A 19,566-nucleotide genomic window follows, 5' to 3' on the forward strand; every position below is an offset into this window, starting at 1 on the left:
ACGCACCCACCCAGGGCAGTATGTAAAAGAGGTGTTTTTATTTCCCAATGCCATAATTTGTTTAGGTTTCACCAGCAGAAGAGGGAGAGTTCGCCGTCGTGACGCCAGGTCGATACGGATCGGTTCTTCATCTAAATTCGAAAAGAATACAATATTTTATAGAAGTCGGCAAAAAAAAAAAAAAAAATATGGATCGATTTCTCCATTGACGTAAATGTCGTTTCCACTGAATACGTTTTGACAACAACAACAACAACAAAAATTGGAAAGAAGAAATATTCCGTCTCTTTGGGTAGAATGACGTTGCCCGGATGACAACCCAACAAAGAGTTTTCCATCTCCGCAGAGACATTTACACACACACACACACTACGTGTATACTTCTGAAATTCCCTAGATGAATTAATTGATTCTAATCGCGAATATTTCTTTTGTTGAAGTTTAACCGATTCGAAGCGCAATTTTTTAAAGGCATCTCGCGTCGCGGACGTGGAATAGAAAATCGATTTTATTTCCTTCCTACCTTGTTTGCGGAATAGAGAAGCCCTTTTCTTTTGGAAAAAGAGGATAATTGAATCGAAACCAACCATAAAAAAAAATAAGAAAAACAATATCTGATCGATTTTTCACAAACGCGTTAAATACATCAAAACTAAGGATCCATTCTTTTTTTTTTGGAAAAAGAACCTTGGGGCGTGTCGAAAAAAACCCAGAAAAAACCAGCTTTTTCGAAAAAATGCCAACAGGGTAAGGTAAGAAAAAAAAACTCGTTATTTCTTTCGAAGGTCTCTCGAAACGGGGTTGTTCAATTACACGTTTAGCAACGTAAATGAGTGTCAGTATTTCAACAACAAAAAAAGGATACACAACGCATTCAACAAGTGAAATTGTTATTTTTCTCTCTCGTCGACCATTCGAAAAAATGAATACTTTTTTTTCGCATTTCGCCAATTAACGATTAATGGCTAGAAGCCAACAATGTGTTAGGAGCCTTTAACAACACGTGACGTGAATTCTAAATAAGCCAATCGTCTTGATTGATCATTCAAGCAGAGAATACCATACAAAAAAAAAAAAAAAGTTCTACCCGCCCTATCCAGTTGTATGTGTGTATATGTTAAGCTTAACCTTCCAGTCACCTTCGCAAGTCCTCAATGAACGGCCCGAAGCCCTTCCCCTCCCCCCCTCTCGGTTACATACACACACTGGCCGGATAAGAAACGCTGACTTGTGGTGTTTACACAAGGTCGGATATACAAACCCGCTAACTTTGTGAAAAGGAAGAGAGGGGGGAACCGATTTAAAATAAGCTCTTTGGACATCAAATCGGTTGCATCAACGTGACGTCAGTCACGTTCCGCTTCTTTGTTTTCACATCCATTTTCTTTTCCTTACTCCGGAATGTAATAAACAAAAAAACAAAAAATCTTTGCTTTGCTTGTGATGTAACGGCCATCATTTCCCTCCTCTCACCAAAAGCCAAAATGGTTCGAAAGAAACAAAAAAAAAAAAAACAACACTGACCTGCTGCATCTTTTCGAAATCGAGGCAAGGACGCTGAATTTGGTGGTGAGAGCGATGGGCGTGACGATGGCGCTTGCGGGGCGATGCGATATTGTTGCCGTTGGCGACGGACAAAGCAGCCGGTGGTTCAGCGTGTTGTGCCGGCGTCGACATGGCTGCTGCTGCGCTGGGAGCGGCTAGATCTTGTCGGCAATCGGCTAGGAAGAATTTCGGCGGCGGAGAGAGAGAGCGTGTCGGTCGGTGAGCACCCTCCGGTGGCGAGGTGCGGAACTCGAGCGGCAAAGGAGAATCTTGAGCTCCAACCAATGATTGAACTTCATCATCTGATGAAGCCGAACAGTCAAATGTTACACTGCTAATGCTCCGTTCAGGCTCCAGGCATCCAATCACTTCCGAACCGGTCGTATGATGCAATAAAACAGCTGATCGCGGACGGGTTTTCATTCGATCACTGACGGAGCCGTTGGGCGTTCGACGATGATTCACTTGGCCCCACTTTCGCTTCTCTGGACCCTATAATGACATTCAATTTTGTTCAATCGATAGTTTTAAACACATTTAAATTTACAATTAAAAAATAATTAAATAAAATTACCTGGAGAGAAGCAACTTTTCCAGGGCGGGCAGGATGTTGTTGATTGTGCTGATTTGGGCAGAAACGAGGTGGACCAAAGGCACTGGGTCCAAATCGTAAAGCCGTTCCAGAAGTTGCCTGCGGTGTCGTGAGTAAATCGTGAGTCGTCGATTCTTCCTCGGCACCATTGATGCATTCGAGTTCCTCCTCAGAACTATGTTGATCGCCCCAAGGTCCGTGATCTGAATCCGATGGAAGCGCAGAATCCGTAACGCAAAATTCGACGGGACTATCGGTCGATCGGCGATCCATCGACGAAGGTGCATCATCTCCAGCCGACAGAGCCGCTACAGCCGCTAATGTAGTGGCCATAACGGCTTCAGTGCACCTCTCGCGCAGTAATGCCCTTTCGCTGCGGCGTTGCCGAGGTACCAACGATCGTATTGAATTTTCCTTCCCACTTTCAGAGCGAGTCCTCTCCCGAATACTCGAAAATCCACGTCTCTGTGGGCCACTCGAATTCTCCAAATCTTCTCGTTCCATGTTGTAACCTTTTTTTTTTTATTTTAAGACGAGACATATTAGACGCAAATAATGGACAGGCTCGTGCACGTGGAAGTTGGTATATTAAAAGAAATGCCACACACGGCTTTGTAATAATAGGACCTCTCTCCGGGGTCTTAGAGTCCAGAAATGTAAATCACTAGAGACGATTTTAGGCAGGTTTTTTTTTTCTTTAAACTGATTTCTTTCTTTTTTCTTAACACATCAACAAGAAGGCCAAACTTTTTTTCTTCTTTTAAAAAGGGGGGGAAATGACTTGATGGCAGCCATGTTTGACTTTTTTTTTTCCTTTTAAAAGAAAGAAATAAAATGAATAAATAGTTAAAAAGAAGTTTTCCCCGTTGGGGGCAGCAGCAGCAAGCGGACAAAGGAATAAAAAAAGCCATTTGAAATGTCTTGAGGAGGAGATTGTTGGAGAAAAAGTTGGAAAGCTGCCCGTCTCTCACAAGACTTTCATCGCCCGGCTCTCACCGTGTACTATTAAAAGTGACACTTTCTCCCGTTTGATGCCAATCACGCCCCCTCCTTCCCCCATACAGTTGAACGAACTTTTTCTTCTAATCATTGTATTATATTTTTTAAAAAACCTTTATAAGAAAGCCAAGGCTAAAAGATAATTTTTTTCAACCTTACCGATGGAGGACGCAGTTGTTTGATGATAGTCACTGGGTCCGAGTTCGTCGTCCGATTCAGTCCCCGAGTCCCGATCAAGCTCCGGCTTTAAATGCCAAATAGAGAAAGAGAGGAGAAAAACAACAACTGTCAACGCTTGTTTTGGCTTTAACAGCTATTTAAAATACAAAATAGAAAGAGGGTCGTTCGAGAGCCCAAATTGAGGACAACAGCAACAACAACACATAGATGAAAAGGAAAGAAAACAAAATATCTAATAAAAAAAATAGGGAGATATAAATTATGCCAAGGGAAATGGCCGGTAGTAGTTTTTACACACTTTGGTGCTGCTAGTAGTAATAGTAGTTCGTAGTATTCGTAGTAGTGACACAACCTAACCCCCTCCCACCACCCTACGCAACACTACCAACCGCTCACAAAAATAAGAAAACAACATAAAATAGAAAAAAAAAAAAATGCGAACGAGAGAGTCAGCCATCTTTTACGGGGCGGCCGCCAAGAGGGGCGGAGAGAAAGAAGCCTCGTGAAAAATAATTCGCTCACGGTCTATTTCTCATCGGGTGATTGTGCAGAGACGGGTATTCGACGAGTAGCATACCAGACTTCAATTTCGACTACATTTCCGGTAGATAGACCGGCTGCAAAGCGGTTGAAATTGTCCGTTTCACACGGGCGCCTTTGTTCTTTTTCTCCCTGTAAGTGTGTACGGGGCGGCCCGCTATACTCCGCCATCTTGGGGCCGGTCTTTTTCCCTTTTTATTTTTTTATTCTCTTGATACCCGTACACCATTCCTCCTCGTACACAAAGATACACACACAAAGCCGGCAATCAACTTTAAAGCCAATGGAAATGAGTTACCTTGTCTGTGCTGTTGAAGTTGTTGGATTCTTCGTTCAGAGACTGCGATCGTAGTTTCAGTGTGAGATGGCGAACACTCAACATTATTCAATAGCAAACAAGAAAACTGGTAACGACACACCACGCAAAATATTCTGTTCGATTAACAAGCCACGAAATGTTTACAACAATCTAAATCAGTTGAGTCGAAAGTCACGTCAGCAGCTCCATGACAAACACAGACGAACAAAGGAAAGTATCGCGAAAGAGAACTTTTTGGGCAAAGTACAAACAATAATCGACGTAGCTTCCGTTAACTAATGCAAATCTGAGATAAGATAATTTATCTTTCAAATTATCTAGACACTAAAAATGAAAAGAGAATTGCCTTTCTTTTGTTACAACACCAAGACATCGGTCGATGACAGGACACGGTTGAAACACTCGACCGGCCGGCTCGACAGCGCCGTCTACAAATGAAAAAACTATACGCGAGACCCATCTACTACGGGTCTCTCTATCTGCGAAGCTCCGCCCACTATTCGTACGAGCCCATCAGCTGATCCCCTGGCGACCATTTCTTTTTCACACACAAAGAAACTTTTGGCATCTGCGTACCACATTTTCAATTCTAATTCAACGTGGGGCTTCTTAGTTGCTACTTGTTCAATATTTCAGCATCAAATAAAGCCGATTAATTTCACGTAATAATATCTGCTTTCGTCGTACCAGTAATACATACAGTTTTATTTTGATAAGAAAAACTTTTAGAAAAAAAAAGAAAAGAAAAACGGCTCAAAATGGCGGATGCCGTGTCAGCGTGTCTTACAGTGGGTGGACTACCCACCACTACCCCACTTTTACTCAACCCATTCTTACTACGTTTTACTACTCGTAGCATCGTAAGAGGCGGAGCCTGTTTCCTATTGGTCGCCCATTATTCCCGAAAGGCATTCTTTCAAGGTCTGGCATCTCCCCTCCCCATTATTTATGAATGAAAATCTCCCTGTCCATAGCCAAAAGAAAAGAAAAAAAAAAAAAAAAAAAAAAGAAACGAAAAAAAAAGAGAAGGCGTACGCACCCGCTCTACAATTCTCCTTCCCCCCGGCCGTTGCTGGACTCGTGCCCGTCGAAACGCTTCGATAAGCGTGGGCAGCAAAGTATGTCTCTTACAATATCACATGTATTATTCCTGTCTCTTCCCTACATTTCTTTTTCGCATATCTTAAATAATTCATTTATTTATTTTTTCTTTTGCCCGAATGTTGGTTTACCGTGTTGGAAAAACCCAAACGACTTATTTATCTGTGTTATTCATAAACCCCGTCTGTGACTCTCGAAACTGAATACCCCACGACAAGGGAGGGCGTGGGGGGTGGGCAGGATAATTTGAGTGCTATATGGGGGTCGTGGAGTCCAATGCCTGTCGGTATAAATCTTTTTGGCTTTTCCTTTTCTTAACTTCTCGTCGTAACACAAAGAAAGGATATACTTGGTAAGGACCGGCAAAGGAAATAGATATGCTCTGACACTGTTGCCGTTTGCTTGGCACCACACACACACACAAAATCATTTCAAATGTTTGTTTTTTTTAGGAGATGCTGATGGAATCCAATGGATGAGCGTAGGCAGAGTTCCAATCTCGATCAAAAAGCTCCTTGAGCTGACTCTGCAAAGTTTGTCCACTAGACTCGCTTGAGTTGACTATCAGTCCTACACCTAAAACGATAAGATGTGCCCTTAATCAAGGTCATATACGTCAAACACATGGCATAACACGAGAGTCGATTACCTCCTGTGCTGATAAAATAATCACCAGACCAGTTGGAAGTTCCTGAATCCACACAAATAAAGTAGTAAAGCATTACAAAAAAAGCAAACAGAGATTAGACTATTAGTCATCAAGCCGTCGGTGCAAACACAATTAAAAGATAACAGACGTTTACATCATCTCAGACACACTCACCTATGTAAGCAGCCTTATCGGTCACCATGTATTTGTTGTGGTTGACGCGGGCAAAGGGTATTTTCTCTTGATCGGGGCTGAAGGCAGGAACAATAAAGATTTTCTAAACAGAATTAGGTTAGAGATTGACAGGTCGTTTAAAAAATATGAAGTAAAACGGCGTAAATTCAAGTATATTAAGCTTCTTACGACTTGTACGTCCACGTGTGGATAGACGTTTGAAATGTCAGCCAGCGATTTCAGGAATGGCACCATGGCAGGTGTGGTATGTTTCCAATGCGAAACCAGTAACCGAATTTTGATGCCTCTGTTGATAGCTAACCGTCTGAGCTGGTTATCAATATCTGGCCAGAATCTTTAAAGAAAAAAAAAAAAATGTTGAATTTCCATTACATATTACGAAGACATGTAAAGAGATATTTTTTTAATATTTTTTACTGGTGGTGTGGTGTGTACAGCATTGCCGGGATGTAGTCCATGACGGCGATATTTATATACTCATGAGCTTGATCCATTGTATGCAATACGGATTCCAAATCGGATGTCCGACCTTGTGGACACAATTGAGGGGGAGAACTCTGAAATTTAGATCAAGTCTTAGTCATCTATTTGAAAGCATTTAGAAAGCTTAAATTTACCGATAAGTAGACGGAGGACTGTGTATCATTCAAGGCCACCATCAGGGGATTCGTGTAATTTATGCGAGTGGACAAATCTTGTGGCCATGATTCCGGAATTGTAGCGTTTACATCGCCCAACGCCCAATAGACTTCGAAAATTTTTGACATGTCTTTGGCCAAACATGGGCAGTCGTAAACCGTTGCTCCCAGTTCTTTCACCTGTGTAAAAGAGGGTCATAATTTAGAGGTTTTTTTTATATCCGTATGTTAAAGAAACCACCTGAGTTAGGGAACGCCAATCCATGTTCGCAGAACCGACGAAAAAATGTTTTCCATCTACCACCCACAATTTGGTGTGCAAAATTCCGCTACCAATCAAACGACTAAAATCCAAGGTACGGACGACGGCAGCTCCCAAGGATTCTAACACACTTGTATCTTCATCCGGAGCTGATTTCGAAGGTTGATTTTGAGCGATGCGAATCTGAATTCCTCGTTCAAGTCCGGCTTCTTTCAGCCGTTTGAATACCAGCTCTCCCTAAAATATTTGAGGAATTTAAACGCATTTTTCAATTGGCATTTCAAAATGAGATATACCTTCCAAGCTGAAGGATGAGGCACAACATCTTCTCCGTTCAAGGACCAGTAAAAAGATGCTATATCAATCGAATCCTCTGCCATGTCAATCAGACGTAACCAACTATCAAATATAGATGGCTGGATAGTTTTATTGGGATAAGTTAGTCCCTCTGGTATGCTTTCCACTAGAGTAATTCTAAACATTTCTTTCAGTTAGTTTTATGGTTTCAACGTATAATCATTGTCATGAACGACAGACTTACTGGCAAGATTGGTTACATTTGGCACTGGTTTGTTCAGCAACATCAATAACTTGCTTTCTACTGAAACTTCCTAATCCATGTGGGAAGAATAAAACAAGTAGTGTGACACCGAGGATAACTGTCACAGTCAGAAAAGTCGATTTGAAAAGATTCTCTTTCGGTCTCCTGATGGTTCTTCTGTGGACAGGGTTTGACAAATCTCCCACTTCCAGCCCCAGCATATCGAAACGCCCTTCATCTTCAGCCGCTGTCTATGCAATTTAAAAAAGGATCACTCAAAATATCAGTTGAAAGAAGCATTTGGCAAACACGAGAAAATCATTGGAGAGAAAGTTGTACGTTACACTCTGTCCTTCAATATTCGCCTTGATTCCCTTATTAACCCACTTCATGGCTGAAGCAATCATGCACTCACAATGGCGTCGACATATGCACTACTAAAATTTTACTGTTGATTGAGTTTCCTCGACTCGAAAATGCTAATCAGCAGATCTATTCTTTCGGTCAACGTCGTCTGCTACAAGTCTAAGACGACTTCGAAGTAGACGAGTCGGGAAAACCTGATCGTGGCAGTTCTCGCAAACAATTAACGAAATTGAAAGTAAGAAAGTGAAACGTGTCTTGCAAATTATTCATCCACATAAAATAGAAACGAATGAGATGACGACCGAGTAGAAAGTGACGCTTTTGACAGTACTTTGTGTAGCAAGCGTCAACCCGAAAATGGCCCCGAGGATTAACACATTTTAGAAGTAAACGCAATAAAGGTCCATGATGGTGATAAATGACACGCACACACGAAATGTCCCTATCGATGCCTTTGGGTTTAAGCTCATTAATGCAAGACAATTACAAGAAACTACATTCATCATCGTAAAAAGCGTAGAATTTCTAAACATGTTCCAACCTTGAATCGATATGAATTCTCCTCGTTTAGAGAATCCTCTTCGTAATACGCTACTGCAGAATTCAGAGCCATCTGAATGGCCAAAATTAAGTGCCAATGTTCACACCGTCAAGTCCACTTGGTATCTTACACTCCATTGATTTTCGTTGGTAAGTATTTGGACGGAGTGTGTGTTTACAATACGTTGCCGATAGCTTCACGGCTAAGAATAGAGACCAGCTCGTCTACAAATGGCGAATAACAATCGACGCCTCCATTGTTGACGCGTCCAAAAATGACCGAAAGACCAGCATAGTTTCACAGAATATTTGTTGATCTTCGCAGCAGCTGACATCCCGCCGCTTTATTTACTACACAAAAGTGTTGCCCTTATTTCTTCATTCTTTCATTATCCAACTTTTTGGGCGTCGATATTGGATAACATTCAAGTGGCGAAATGAAGAGCAGATGAATGGTGTAATGATTTCCTGTTACACTGAAAACGATAGACTTTTTTTTTTTTTGGTTGGCACAACGACAAATGGATCTGTCGGCACGTTCTTGTTGCCATTTCTTTCCTTAAAAAAAAAAATATTTTTGTGACAGTCCCTTGGGTAGGATTGACACTAGCCAATCCCTTTTTTTTTTCAGTTGACAAGCCGCCGGAAGTTATGTCGCCCTTTTTGGGACCAAAGAAAAAATTCCCCATTTTTTTTTTCCAAAGAAAATTCACAAAACTGTACATTCAAAATAAAAAAAAAAATTCAATAAAAACTAATTTTAAAAAATCGAGAAAGTTTTTAATTATAAACGCGTTGATGATGTCCAAAATGTTTATCAGAAAAGTCAAAGATTCTTGTTTTCATTTTGTAGACAAACGTGAGACCACACAAATAGTGGTGGTTTTTCAACGGTGGGAATTTCGTAGTGACGTCATAACCTGCGTGGGTGTGGAAAGAGGACATTGGAAAGCGCGGGAAATTGTAGAGACATGTTCGCAAGCACTTGGTCCCAGCCCTCATACTTGAAAAAAAAACGGGATTCAGGTACGACTTCCGTTTGAACGTTGTCGATGACTTTGACAAATATCGTTGATTTGAAAAAAAAAAAAAAAATTGCCAAACTTGGAAAAGGAAAAATCCTTTGGTGTCAGAGCTCGGTATCAGATAAAACAAAAACGAATACATTAGTCGAACACAAACAACAATCAAAAAGAAAAGAGGATGTGGAGTGACCTGCTTCATGATCGTGAGATAGTGCGGACGGCATAATCATTACAGAAGAGCGCAGGTGTATGAGTTTATAAGTATCGTTTCGCAATCCCCTTGTTTTTCTTTTTCTTTACGGGGCCGAGAACGGCAGGGCGGACAGAGATCTACCAGTTTGTCCGCTGCGGGCGAAGGAAGTCGAGATGAATTCTCGGAATATTATTTTGAAAAAAAAAGGAGACTCGCCATGGTGGTAATATCCCTCCCCCCTAAAACCACTACCAACATTGTAGAGCTGCAGAAATGTAAGCGTAGGCGGCATTAGGGGCAGCAGCAGCAAAATTGTGAAGTCGCTGCCGTCAAACTCTTAGTATAGCGGTCTGCTTTACAGAAGCCGGTTCGTCACGAAAGGATTAAATAACCATTTGGAATCATCAACTAGCAAATCCCCATCAAAACTCGCCGCCGCTAAATGATTGCGACATCGCGGAGCGACAAGAGCCGGCCACATATAAAACAAACAAGTTGTCCATCAAGTTCCCATTTGATTCGCAGTCGTCGTTGAGGTTCGTCTGATCTTTGGCGATCGAGTTCGGTGTGTTTGTGATTGAATATCTGAGTTGTCTATTAAAATATATATCAGTGAGACTATCAAGAAAATGTGACTCTGCACGTAGAAACTTTCACCCGAGTGGTACGGCCTGTACAAAATACACACCTACGGGTTGAGTGTGACTCACCGTGAATCACGAAAGTGTCGCAACACAAGCTAGCGGCTTAACATTTGAACTCGTCAACAATACAAAAACTATTGTTCTCTTCCATGAGTGTCGGTACCTGTTTCAATTTGCCGGTCGGTTTCGCGATGGATCGCCAGTATCAGGCGGCTGCTACTGGCGGAGGTCACAATTTCTACAACGCGGAAGAATCAGCCAGATCCACACTCTGGGATTTGGATAGTTCTGCGCTGATCGTTCCGCCACTCGTGCCGGCTTATTTCCATCCGTCGTCAGACATCCGGCCACAAGCTCCTCCAGTTGACACGATGCGTCGGGAAATCTCGGAAGAGAGCGGCTACCAAACAGCATTCGATGAAGGATCCTCATCGTGGGCGTCCGATTGGCCAATCAATGACCACCAAATCGACAGCTACAATCATCAGAGTTGGTCTGCGGATTTTCCGGCGCAAGACAGTCAACCCACGAGCGACGAAATGTGTTGGTTTCAACAGCAACAATCGCTGTCCACCTGGGGAGGAGGATTCCCCGAAGTTTTCAGCGCGGCCACGTCAGCAATTCCTAATCAAACAGAAGACTACATCAACACTACAACGTATCCCATGGCCGGAAGAAGCGAAAGCACTTCGTCGGATGAATCGACTCTCAACGATGTTTCTGTTCCCTCAGGTAATTAAGAAAGCCACTTTTAAAGGTAACGGGGTTTGTTTGTTTTGTTTTGTTTTTTTAAAAAGGAAAAGAGGGTTAGGCCATCTAGGCGACTAGACCGGATATTGGCTAACTGGGCTTCGTGCAAAACAAGAAAACATTGTGAAAACGAACACGTGCGCTTTCTTAGAATCCGGGGATTTTAAGATAACCTTTAGAATTTTATTTAGTTATCCAATTACGGTTTTTACCTTACACAAAAAAAAAATGATTATGTGGTATTGAGACAGACCCGAGTACGTGGAACGAAGAACAGGTGGCCACCTGGCTGCGATGGTCTCAAAAGAAATTAAAAATTGGGCCAGAATCGACGGATCCAGCGAGATTCCCCACCAATGGCCGGCTTCTCTGTACGTGGACGGTAGACAATTTTATTCAAGTGGCAGGATCTGAAGCTGGACCACTTCTAGCGGCCGCCCTTTTCTGGCTGAAACGACCACATCTACAACCGAACAATGGTACGAGTTAAATCAAACTGCCTCTTTTTTAATTATTTATTTATTTTTTTAAATGAGAAGAAGGTGATATCGTACATGTGCGATAGAACGATAATTAAAAATCTTTACATTAAAGAATCCTTAATTGTAATTAAGGAATACGAGTGAGCAATCAGAGGTTGAAATCAAAACATCTGCATATCAAAGGTTTCCGGGGCTATCCGCATTCCCTTAGATGTTGTTTTAGTGAAAATCTATCGTTCTAAATTGCGTGCGTGTAAAAGTTAAATGCTTCAGCTATATCGTACAAAACAAAAATTATTCAATATCTGATAAATGTGGTATAAGCTTTTGATACCCATAGCAAAGCCAGCAGGCGGTTGATGGATCAACAGGACCTTAGCTTTCTATTTTCAAGATCTAATACGATGAGGAAATGTATACGAACGGATATTCCGCAATGCATCAGATAAAAAGATAACTCCGCCCACCATCCCTTTCCCCCCCTGTGGTGCAGATCATATTGGTCTTTTAACACTTGGACATTCTTTGGTGGGATGAGCCTCGTATAATGAGAATCTCACAGTCCCTCTTACACAGTGGCTGATTATATTGGCTCAGATATTTTCTTTTATTAAAAAAAAAATAAATAAAGGGTTGGATTACGGTAGCCATTTAATTAAGTCTCAGGTGAAAATGATTGCTAAACAATCTTTGACACTGCGCTGATTGAAGATTGATTGCTATTCTAAAAAGGGCTGGACAAGCGCATGCGTCCGGCGAAAAACCTTTGTATTGTACACTGTAATTTGGGTGTTATATAGCCACTAACCTTATTTTTGTACTTGATTGTTTTCTATCCGGCAGGAGAGGGTGCAGAGGTGTTGGAGACGATCCGGGTCCAACCGCAATCGACTCAAGAGTTGACTTCTCAATCAAACAGCATGTCTTTCACGCATTCCACAGCCAATGAATCGCCATCGGCTACGGCCATGTCCGCATCGCCGTCGGCATCCGCAACGCATCCGTCTTGGTGGATTCAGGATTTCCTGCACACAACTCTGGGAATCGCCCGCAGAAAAAAGGGTTCCCCCGATTCACCAGACATCAATAAAGACGGAGGCAAATCCGTGCAAGATCCAGATCCGGCTTCTACATCCGGGCAAATCCAGTTGTGGCAGGTAGACTTATTATTATTTTTTAAAATTAAAATAAAACTTTAATGATGAATGGCAATGTAAAAAACGTTCCTTTGTTCATTACCTTTGTATAGTTTCTACTGGAATTACTGGCCGATCCTCAATCTAACGCGGCCTGGATTGCGTGGGAAGGTAGCCAAGGTGAATTCAAGTTACTCGATCCTGATGAAGTGGCTCGTCAATGGGGCAACCGCAAAGCCAAACCAAACATGAATTACGATAAGCTCAGTCGGGCGCTCAGGTATTTCAAAACCTATAAAATAATAACAATCTTTTTTAAAGGTAAAAATTTGCATTTTTGCATGGCAGATATTACTACGACAAGAACATTATGAGCAAGGTTGCTGGAAAGCGTTATACGTACAAATTTGATTTTAATGGATTGATGCAAGCCTGCCAACAAATGTCGACAGTGACGAGTGCTGAAACATTGGCCATGTCTTCGTCGAACAGCTTGCACTTGGCCTACATCCATCGTGGTGGTCAAGTTCCTCCGCTGGTGTCTAGTAGTTCTATGACGCAGGATAGCGAAAGTGTTCATTCGTCTCATTATCGATCGCCTCCACCTTATTGGCTAACAAATCCGTCAACATCCGCTTCACCGACACGATGGAATGCACAGTCGGATGTTGTGCTGCAAACGTCACCGCAGTTGATCTCGGCGGCCAGTTCTCCTTCTTCGTCTGTCACGTCGCAGTGTTCGATTCTGTATCAAAACAAGTAGTCAAACATGCCAATCTTCAGCCATACTCGCACACCAAAAGAATTCACAGCAGAACGAATACATCATTATTACAAACGTTGCATTTTTCTCCATACCATCATTCCAAACGTAAGTATTAAAATTCTAAATGAATTTAATAACGCATTACCTATACCGAGTAAAATGTTTGCCCAAACTCAAGATTTTTTGAATCTCCGAATCCATTTCCTTCTTTTTTTTTTTTTTTGCTAATATCCTTTTAATGTAAAGATAAATTTGCCAATGTTCGGAATACTCGATTCGTTCGCCACATTATTCCATACCTGAAAATGAGATGGTGGTGAAAACACAAAGTAAAATCTGGGTCTCAAACAAAAATTGTCTGTTCTAGCAAATATTTAATGATTGATCAGATAAAAATAAAATACCTCAAAGATGACCACCGCCTTTTTCGGTTAAAGCCCACAACATTCTACACCCAACCGTCACCAAATATAAAACCATTTGCAAAACAATGGCGTCTATTTTCCTATTCAAATTTAGTTATCCATAAAAGAGTCCGTTTCTCAGCCTAATAAATGGAAGCCAACTAAAGACTAGTAATTATGAAATTGAAATAAAACACCAAAAAACTGTCCCACTGTTGTTGTCATATTAAATAACAAGAAACAAGCTTGAATCAACGATTTCCATTTGATTATTTACGCCATGCACGATAGAGCACCAATCCATCATGGTTGGTTGGCAAGAGCAGGATAAACAGCCCACATTTCCCTATTGATGTTGACATATCTTACATAACAGAGAATTGGTGAGCCTTTTCTAGCAAAAGCTTGTGGCAGCGAAGCTCAGCTAAGAAAGGAAACGTGTACGATGAAGATTGTTTAGTTCCAAGTTTTCACGGCAAGCCTAGAATAAATTTTTTAAAAATGAATAAAATAACGAGAGAAATGGTAAGGGTAGATGATGAGGCAGCTAACAGGGATCGCAACAAACTACGTGGAAGGACGCGCTTGAGAAAAACATTGGAAATCCATTTCGTTGTATGCGATTCCCGATTGCCGTCACACCTGACAACCAAAGGAAGCAAACTCACGTAAGCTGAGGTGTATCCAATCGTTTAGCTGTGAGCCAAAGGTAAAAAGCAAGGATTAGACTCCAGGATCGTGCAGGATTGACCAACATGGACAGGTAGCCATAGGATTGCCAAAAGATGAGGCAAGTAATCCCGTGAAAGATAAGGAAGATGGAAATAGGAAAACATGATGTAATTTTTCGGCACATCGTACGGCTGTCGGTTCCCTTCTTAAGAATCTTCTCTTGGTATCTGAAAATGGCAAGGATATCCATATACCTTCAAATTGCTCTCTTTAAAAAAACCTTACCTGACATCTGCTGTGTGAGCAAGAATAATAACGAGTAGCATGTTGAAGAAAATGACGTGAATGGCGCAATAAAAATAAGTGGTGGTTCCAGGAAGATACAATCCATCATCGAACAAAGTCCCCCAAACGAAAAGTACACCAACGCGATCTTCGACAAAGTGGGCAATAAACCAAGGTCCAAACGTAAGATATACGGTGTAGGCCAAGAACGGGAACAACAATCTATTGATGCTGGCAAAGACCCAGAATTTTCTGACCCACAGTCTAATACAACTCGTCCGAATACGCAAAACTGTCATTTTTCGCTCTGAAAATTAAATAAATAATTAATTAGACCAAATATGTATTTAATATTTCGTATTTTCATACTCTTACGAATGATTCGAAGCTGCAGACGGCGAATGATGCAGAATGGCAAGGTGCACAAGATGATTGAAACTGCGAAAAGGACTTTGCTCTAAATGGTAAAAGAAAACCAGCTCTCGAATAATCAGTATACCAGAACAGTGTAAGTTTATACTAACCATAGCGGTAAAATCCAACATTAGCGTTATACGTGCCGATAACGGAAAGCGTGGTTTGGTATCGTCCAAAGCAAATTCTATTTTTGATAACATTTCCGATCCGGAAGAATCCCTGGCGCGGACTTGCAACACGTGCAGGCCTTTCGAGTAGAGTTCAGGCTGCCAAGGCGCCGTATACAACGGATGTTTTTGGCCGCTTCGCTTACACGGTTGCCAAGAACCTTCATCCAATTTTACCTGTTCAAACAACGGTGAATAGTGAAAAAACTAAAAATCGAATGTGTTCCGAATGATGAACTGAGGTACCTCACAACTATTTATGGGTAATGGGGCAAATATGAAAATTCGGATATGAGTGGAAGTGGCCATCAATTCAACGGGCTCTTTAGAAGGTTGTACCGTTAACAGCGGTTTAGGGTTAGTTACAACTATAACAGGCCAAGTTTTATGTTGAATATCGGCAAATGAAAATAATCCTTGGTCTATCACTGCAACCCGATACCTATTTATAATAAAAACAAAATGAAAATTCACTGAAAGCTGAGGATGTCAGTTTTTTCTTACATTCGATTATGTTTCCAATCAGCTAATTCCAATTCCAGCATTCCAGAATGGTGATTGGAATACATGTGGGGAATCAATCCACTGAAAGTATGGAGATGTCCGCACAAATAGGCGATTCCTTTAGCAGCTACATGCCGAAGACCAGGAAGAATTCCATACGTCAAGATAATTGATGACGGATAGTGACCAAACCAAATGGTTGCGTTGACATTTAGTTTGGACGCAGCCTGGTCAAGTTCTTGCAATTTTAGCAGGCGGGTATCATCTAATTGGCCGACAAAGTTTAATAAGCGTTTCGAGCCTATGTCTAGGGTAGCATCCACTGCAATAAATGCATATTTTGTTTTATTGTTTGTCTCAATTGTTGTCATATATGACCCTGAAGGATGGAGTCTTTGTGACCCAAACTTAGGGTAGTAGTTATTTGGACTGTTGTATCCATTGATGTTAAAGTTATCTTGATAGGAAAATCAGCATTATTACAACAGAAAAGATAAACAACTCATATTCAATACCATGGTTCCCCCTTAAATCCAACCAGTGAGGCACACTAGAGACATTTTGACAAATGGTGTACAATGCTTTGTACATTGCCCATTCCTCAATAAACTGGTCAACCACAAGATTATCAGGTGTTACAGAATCAGTCAAATCACCTGTCAAGGAAAATATAATTCAGCAAAAACAAATATGTTCCTGCCACAAAATGTTTAACTAACCACTTGCGATAACTAAGCCTGGATTGATTGCCTTCAAGTTGATGTTGCAGAACTCATTGAGTTGCTCATATCTATCTTTTGCCGTAAATGCACTTATATGGAGATCAGATATCTAGATTCAAGAGGATTGTTGACAATGGAAAGCCAAGTAAAAAAAGAAATGTGCTATGAGAAACAACACATGGAAGCCAAAAACTGATATTCTTACGTGAACAAAAACGAGAACATCATCATCTTCCTGGCCTAGTGACAAAACGTGGTGGCGGGAAGGCTGAAGGTTCTCTTTGTCGTTTACTGATTCAACCGTCAAGTGATTTTGGATCATAATACACATTGACGAGATAGCTAGAACGCCAAGCGCTAAAAAAAAAACGCTCCGAACAATACTCATTTTGAATAGCTAATTTCCTTAGGCGGTTTTTTTATTTGGTAAACTGCACAGCACCATCTCTAACCAATGCCCTTACATGTCTCAATTGAATTCCTAAAATGTCGTCTGCTTGCATAGATAATTAAGTCGGTTGTCAGTTTGCTTATCTTGTTATCTAATGTTACTGATATGTAATGAGGACAGAGATTCCTGTTCAAAATTCAAATAGCAAGTTTTATCGCAGATACAACATTTGTATTGAAGGAGAAATCGATGTATTGCCTTTGGACATGTATACATAACAACAGACCTATTTTAATAGGCACAAAAACGCGCTATGAAAAAACTTACGTATGAAACATTTTTGCACGGGACATAGCCACACAGTTCATCATATCATAAACAGTCGGTGGAGTGACCGAGTATCATTCATCACTAGCCAGCACGAAATCTTTTTGCATAGTAATGGGATTGAAACAGGAGATAAATATATCAATGTTACATGAAACATGTGAAATGTTTTTTTTTTTTTACATAGGCGAATGAAAAGCGAAATTGGCGGTTCGATGGAGCACACAATGCTCTTGAAACAAAGACATGTTATCCTATTATTGTTTGAACGGTATTGCAAGCTCTTTTGTGCGTACCGAAACCGCACTCGATTGAAAAACTACTACAATCCTCGGTACTGAAATAAGACAAAAAAAAAAGTTGTCCAAGAGTGCAACTTTTACGAGAAAAGTTAAAATGACTTCGATGGTCGCAAAAAATATTGAACTGAAAATTCGACTAACTATAATAAGGTCATGATTTACTTGTTTGTCATCTCACTGTAAGGCTTCCTCAGACTACCTCGTCACTCAGAACCAGTTCAAATTAACTGGACGGGGAAGAGAATAAAGTCTAATTGGAACTTTGATGCTGCGTTTTAAGAACACTGTGCAAATGCCAAATATGGCATCTGCAAAACAATAATTAATACTCGGTTGAGAAGAATGTCTTTTGAGAACAAAATGTTGTCGGATTGCATTTCTTTTTTACTGGTCGGAATCACCATAGCTCAAGGCATCTTCGCCATCGCTTCCTGGACCTGAGCTGCTTCCAGTGCCAGACAAAAGCGTTCGTTTCGTGGCGAAATCCACATCCGGTTGAAGGGATGTTGGCCCATTATGCGTAGCGTGTGCAGAATCCAACATTGGTTGCAAAATTCTTCGTCTGGCGTTGATGAACCAGTTGTTTACCTAAAAGGAATGAGATTATAAGCTAGTTGCTTATTTTCACCTGTGGAGCTTTTTTCACGCACCTGCAAGAGCGTTAGTTTCGTCTGGGTAGCCAACTGTTTCTTTTCATCTTCTGTGGGATAGGGATGAACCAAATGTTGAAATAACCAAGATCTTAACACAGCAGTTGCTTTCCGAGGCAAAACTCCTCTCTTAACTTTTGTTGAAGGGTTCGCATTTCCACCAACTGTATCGTCTTCTTCGTCAGAAGACAGAGAAGACGGAACGTACGACACTTGACTTGGGCGTGAGCTTGGCTGATTTGTGCTGGAGGAGAAAGTCTAGAGGTTATGAACTTATCAGCATGCCAATGTGCATTTGGTCAAACCTTTCAATCCTCCTGTACTGAGTGCCATATGAAGATGCGACTGCATCCAGATTGAAAGGGTGACTTCCACTGCCGTTACTGCAATTGCTGTCATATCCTGCTTCATCACCATCCAGGCCACCATTCTCCCCTTCAGTCCTCAACAAGTTTTCACTGTGGAGCTTCCCTCTGAGGCACGCAATGTACCTTCGGCAGAAATCTCGACAAAGCTCTTGAACTTTTTCTAGCTCTAATAAATGTATCCTCAACACCTGCAAAGCCTTAAGCATCTACGAGAAGGGAGCATATTAATTGTTGTGTGCACTCTAGGATGTACATTGTTTTGACACACCAGTCCATCAACTTCAGCATTGTCGGTCATCAGAGTCTTGTTTCCATCTCTTTCGTGTTGAACAAAAGCTCTCACATCATTTTCAAGGCCTTGGAGAACAACCCTTGTGTCAACTTCTCCTCTCGTGGCTTCCTCACATTTCTCCAGAAGAAGAGCAAGCAAAGGGAATAAGGGGTGCCTGAACATTGAGCAATTCTGTCAAAAGATGAAATAGAGACTACTAAGAATGACTAAAATACCTATACACAGCCTGTTTGTCAGCTTCAAACTGTACTCTGTCTAGAACATTGACACCAGCATTATAATCCATATCCATGCCTTTGTGTGCTGATGTTGCATGATCACTGCTATTAAAGTATTGATGCTGTTGCTGGGCTCCACTCAAAAGGAGACCATCTACACGTTCCATTTTGGTTCGAAAATGCTTCGCTTCAGACTGAAAATAGCGAAAGGATTCTGAAGATAACAAACTAATAACTTATCACGTTTAAACAATCCAACACGTGGGGAAAAGTGTCAATTGAACGTCAAAGCCTTCTCTTCAGAGGCCAAGCTCCGCCATCAACAAAAGGAATTTAACGCGATTATCGATATCATGGCATATCGATAGATAATGAAATATACCC

General features: G+C 41.2%; 5 protein-coding genes across 8 annotated transcripts; 1 reads left to right on the top strand and 4 right to left on the bottom strand.

The window, feature by feature from the left end:
- Window positions 1–40: 40 nt before the first annotated feature.
- On the bottom strand, window positions 41–4,716 carry LOC116928548. Its single transcript, XM_032935641.2, has 5 exons — window positions 4,155–4,716; window positions 3,296–3,380; window positions 2,120–2,649; window positions 1,525–2,037; window positions 41–131 (listed from the first exon to the last, which is right to left on the bottom strand). The coding sequence occupies exons 1-5, from the start codon at window positions 4,236–4,238 to the stop codon at window positions 69–71; spliced, it is 1,275 nt and encodes a 424-aa protein (XP_032791532.1). The 5' UTR covers window positions 4,239–4,716; the 3' UTR covers window positions 41–68.
- A 913-nt stretch (window positions 4,717–5,629) lies between these two features.
- On the bottom strand, window positions 5,630–10,630 carry LOC116928557 (5'-3' exonuclease PLD3). 3 transcript variants are annotated; one of them, XM_045177531.1, is made up of 10 exons: window positions 10,493–10,630; window positions 7,562–7,812; window positions 7,317–7,494; window positions 7,000–7,257; window positions 6,738–6,938; window positions 6,538–6,677; window positions 6,289–6,454; window positions 6,100–6,202; window positions 5,926–5,967; window positions 5,630–5,852 (listed from the first exon to the last, which is right to left on the bottom strand). In XM_045177531.1, the coding sequence occupies exons 2-10, from the start codon at window positions 7,780–7,782 to the stop codon at window positions 5,725–5,727; spliced, it is 1,437 nt and encodes a 478-aa protein (XP_045033466.1). In that variant the 5' UTR covers window positions 7,783–7,812; window positions 10,493–10,630; the 3' UTR covers window positions 5,630–5,724. The 3 variants fall into 3 exon arrangements, with proteins under 3 accessions (XP_045033466.1, XP_032791542.2, XP_032791543.2); XM_032935651.2 differs by lacking the exon at window positions 10,493–10,630 and adding an exon at window positions 8,469–8,602; XM_032935652.2 differs by lacking the exon at window positions 10,493–10,630 and adding an exon at window positions 7,906–8,145.
- LOC116928556 (DNA-binding protein D-ETS-6) lies at window positions 9,293–13,878 on the top strand. The gene is made up of 5 exons (XM_032935649.2): window positions 9,293–11,061; window positions 11,331–11,558; window positions 12,405–12,718; window positions 12,811–12,977; window positions 13,046–13,878. The coding sequence occupies exons 1-5, from the start codon at window positions 10,479–10,481 to the stop codon at window positions 13,458–13,460; spliced, it is 1,707 nt and encodes a 568-aa protein (XP_032791540.2). The 5' UTR covers window positions 9,293–10,478; the 3' UTR covers window positions 13,461–13,878.
- A 191-nt stretch (window positions 13,879–14,069) lies between these two features.
- LOC116928554 (transmembrane protein 62) lies at window positions 14,070–17,113 on the bottom strand. Of its 2 annotated transcripts, none has more exons than XM_032935648.2 (10): window positions 16,840–17,113; window positions 16,632–16,743; window positions 16,428–16,568; window positions 15,913–16,369; window positions 15,655–15,850; window positions 15,349–15,585; window positions 15,200–15,281; window positions 14,825–15,131; window positions 14,536–14,766; window positions 14,070–14,348 (listed from the first exon to the last, which is right to left on the bottom strand). In XM_032935648.2, exons 1-10 carry the CDS (start codon window positions 17,020–17,022, stop codon window positions 14,324–14,326), a joined length of 1,971 nt encoding a protein of 656 aa, XP_032791539.2. In that variant the 5' UTR covers window positions 17,023–17,113; the 3' UTR covers window positions 14,070–14,323. The 2 variants fall into 2 exon arrangements, with proteins under 2 accessions (XP_032791539.2, XP_032791538.2); XM_032935647.2 differs by having other exon boundaries at window positions 15,194–15,281.
- Window positions 17,114–17,259: 146 nt separating this feature from the next.
- Window positions 17,260–19,501, bottom strand: LOC116928560 (homeobox protein PKNOX2). Its single transcript, XM_045177532.1, has 5 exons — window positions 19,180–19,501; window positions 18,941–19,118; window positions 18,610–18,878; window positions 18,305–18,548; window positions 17,260–18,242 (listed from the first exon to the last, which is right to left on the bottom strand). Exons 1-5 carry the CDS (start codon window positions 19,347–19,349, stop codon window positions 18,039–18,041), a joined length of 1,065 nt encoding a protein of 354 aa, XP_045033467.1. The 5' UTR covers window positions 19,350–19,501; the 3' UTR covers window positions 17,260–18,038.
- Between the last annotated feature and the right edge of the window lie 65 nt (window positions 19,502–19,566).

Source organism: Daphnia magna, linkage group LG8 (assembly GCF_020631705.1).
Source record: "Daphnia magna isolate NIES linkage group LG8, ASM2063170v1.1, whole genome shotgun sequence".
NCBI classification, from domain to species: Eukaryota; Metazoa; Arthropoda; class Branchiopoda; order Diplostraca; family Daphniidae; genus Daphnia; species Daphnia magna.

Coding starts and splice junctions, on each gene's coding strand:
- LOC116928548 (XM_032935641.2), bottom strand. CDS start 4,238: ATGTTGAGTGTTCGCCATCTCACACTGAAACTACGATCGCAGTCTCTG. Junction 2,650..3,295: donor AACAACTGCGTCCTCCATCG/GTAAGGTTGAAA, acceptor AAAAAAAAAAAG/GTTACAACATGGAACGAGAA. Junction 2,038..2,119: donor GAAAAGTTGCTTCTCTCCAG/GTAATTTTATTT, acceptor ATGTCATTATAG/GGTCCAGAGAAGCGAAAGTG.
- LOC116928557 (XM_032935651.2), bottom strand. CDS start 8,540: ATGGCTCTGAATTCTGCAGTAGCGTATTACGAAGAGGATTCTCTAAAC. Junction 7,495..7,561: donor AAATGTAACCAATCTTGCCA/GTAAGTCTGTCG, acceptor AGAAATGTTTAG/AATTACTCTAGTGGAAAGCA. Junction 5,968..6,099: donor CGATAAGGCTGCTTACATAG/GTGAGTGTGTCT, acceptor GTGTGGATTCAG/GAACTTCCAACTGGTCTGGT.
- LOC116928556 (XM_032935649.2), top strand. CDS start 10,479: ATGAGTGTCGGTACCTGTTTCAATTTGCCGGTCGGTTTCGCGATGGAT. Junction 11,062..11,330: donor CGATGTTTCTGTTCCCTCAG/GTAATTAAGAAA, acceptor GTATTGAGACAG/ACCCGAGTACGTGGAACGAA. Junction 12,978..13,045: donor AAGCTCAGTCGGGCGCTCAG/GTATTTCAAAAC, acceptor TTTGCATGGCAG/ATATTACTACGACAAGAACA.
- LOC116928554 (XM_032935647.2), bottom strand. CDS start 17,022: ATGAGTATTGTTCGGAGCGTTTTTTTTTTAGCGCTTGGCGTTCTAGCT. Junction 16,744..16,839: donor ATGTTCTCGTTTTTGTTCAC/GTAAGAATATCA, acceptor TCTTGAATCTAG/ATATCTGATCTCCATATAAG. Junction 16,370..16,427: donor GGATTTAAGGGGGAACCATG/GTATTGAATATG, acceptor TTTCCTATCAAG/ATAACTTTAACATCAATGGA.
- LOC116928560 (XM_045177532.1), bottom strand. CDS start 19,349: ATGGAACGTGTAGATGGTCTCCTTTTGAGTGGAGCCCAGCAACAGCAT. Junction 19,119..19,179: donor GACAAACAGGCTGTGTATAG/GTATTTTAGTCA, acceptor CTCAATGTTCAG/GCACCCCTTATTCCCTTTGC. Junction 18,243..18,304: donor CGAAACTAACGCTCTTGCAG/GTGCGTGAAAAA, acceptor CATTCCTTTTAG/GTAAACAACTGGTTCATCAA.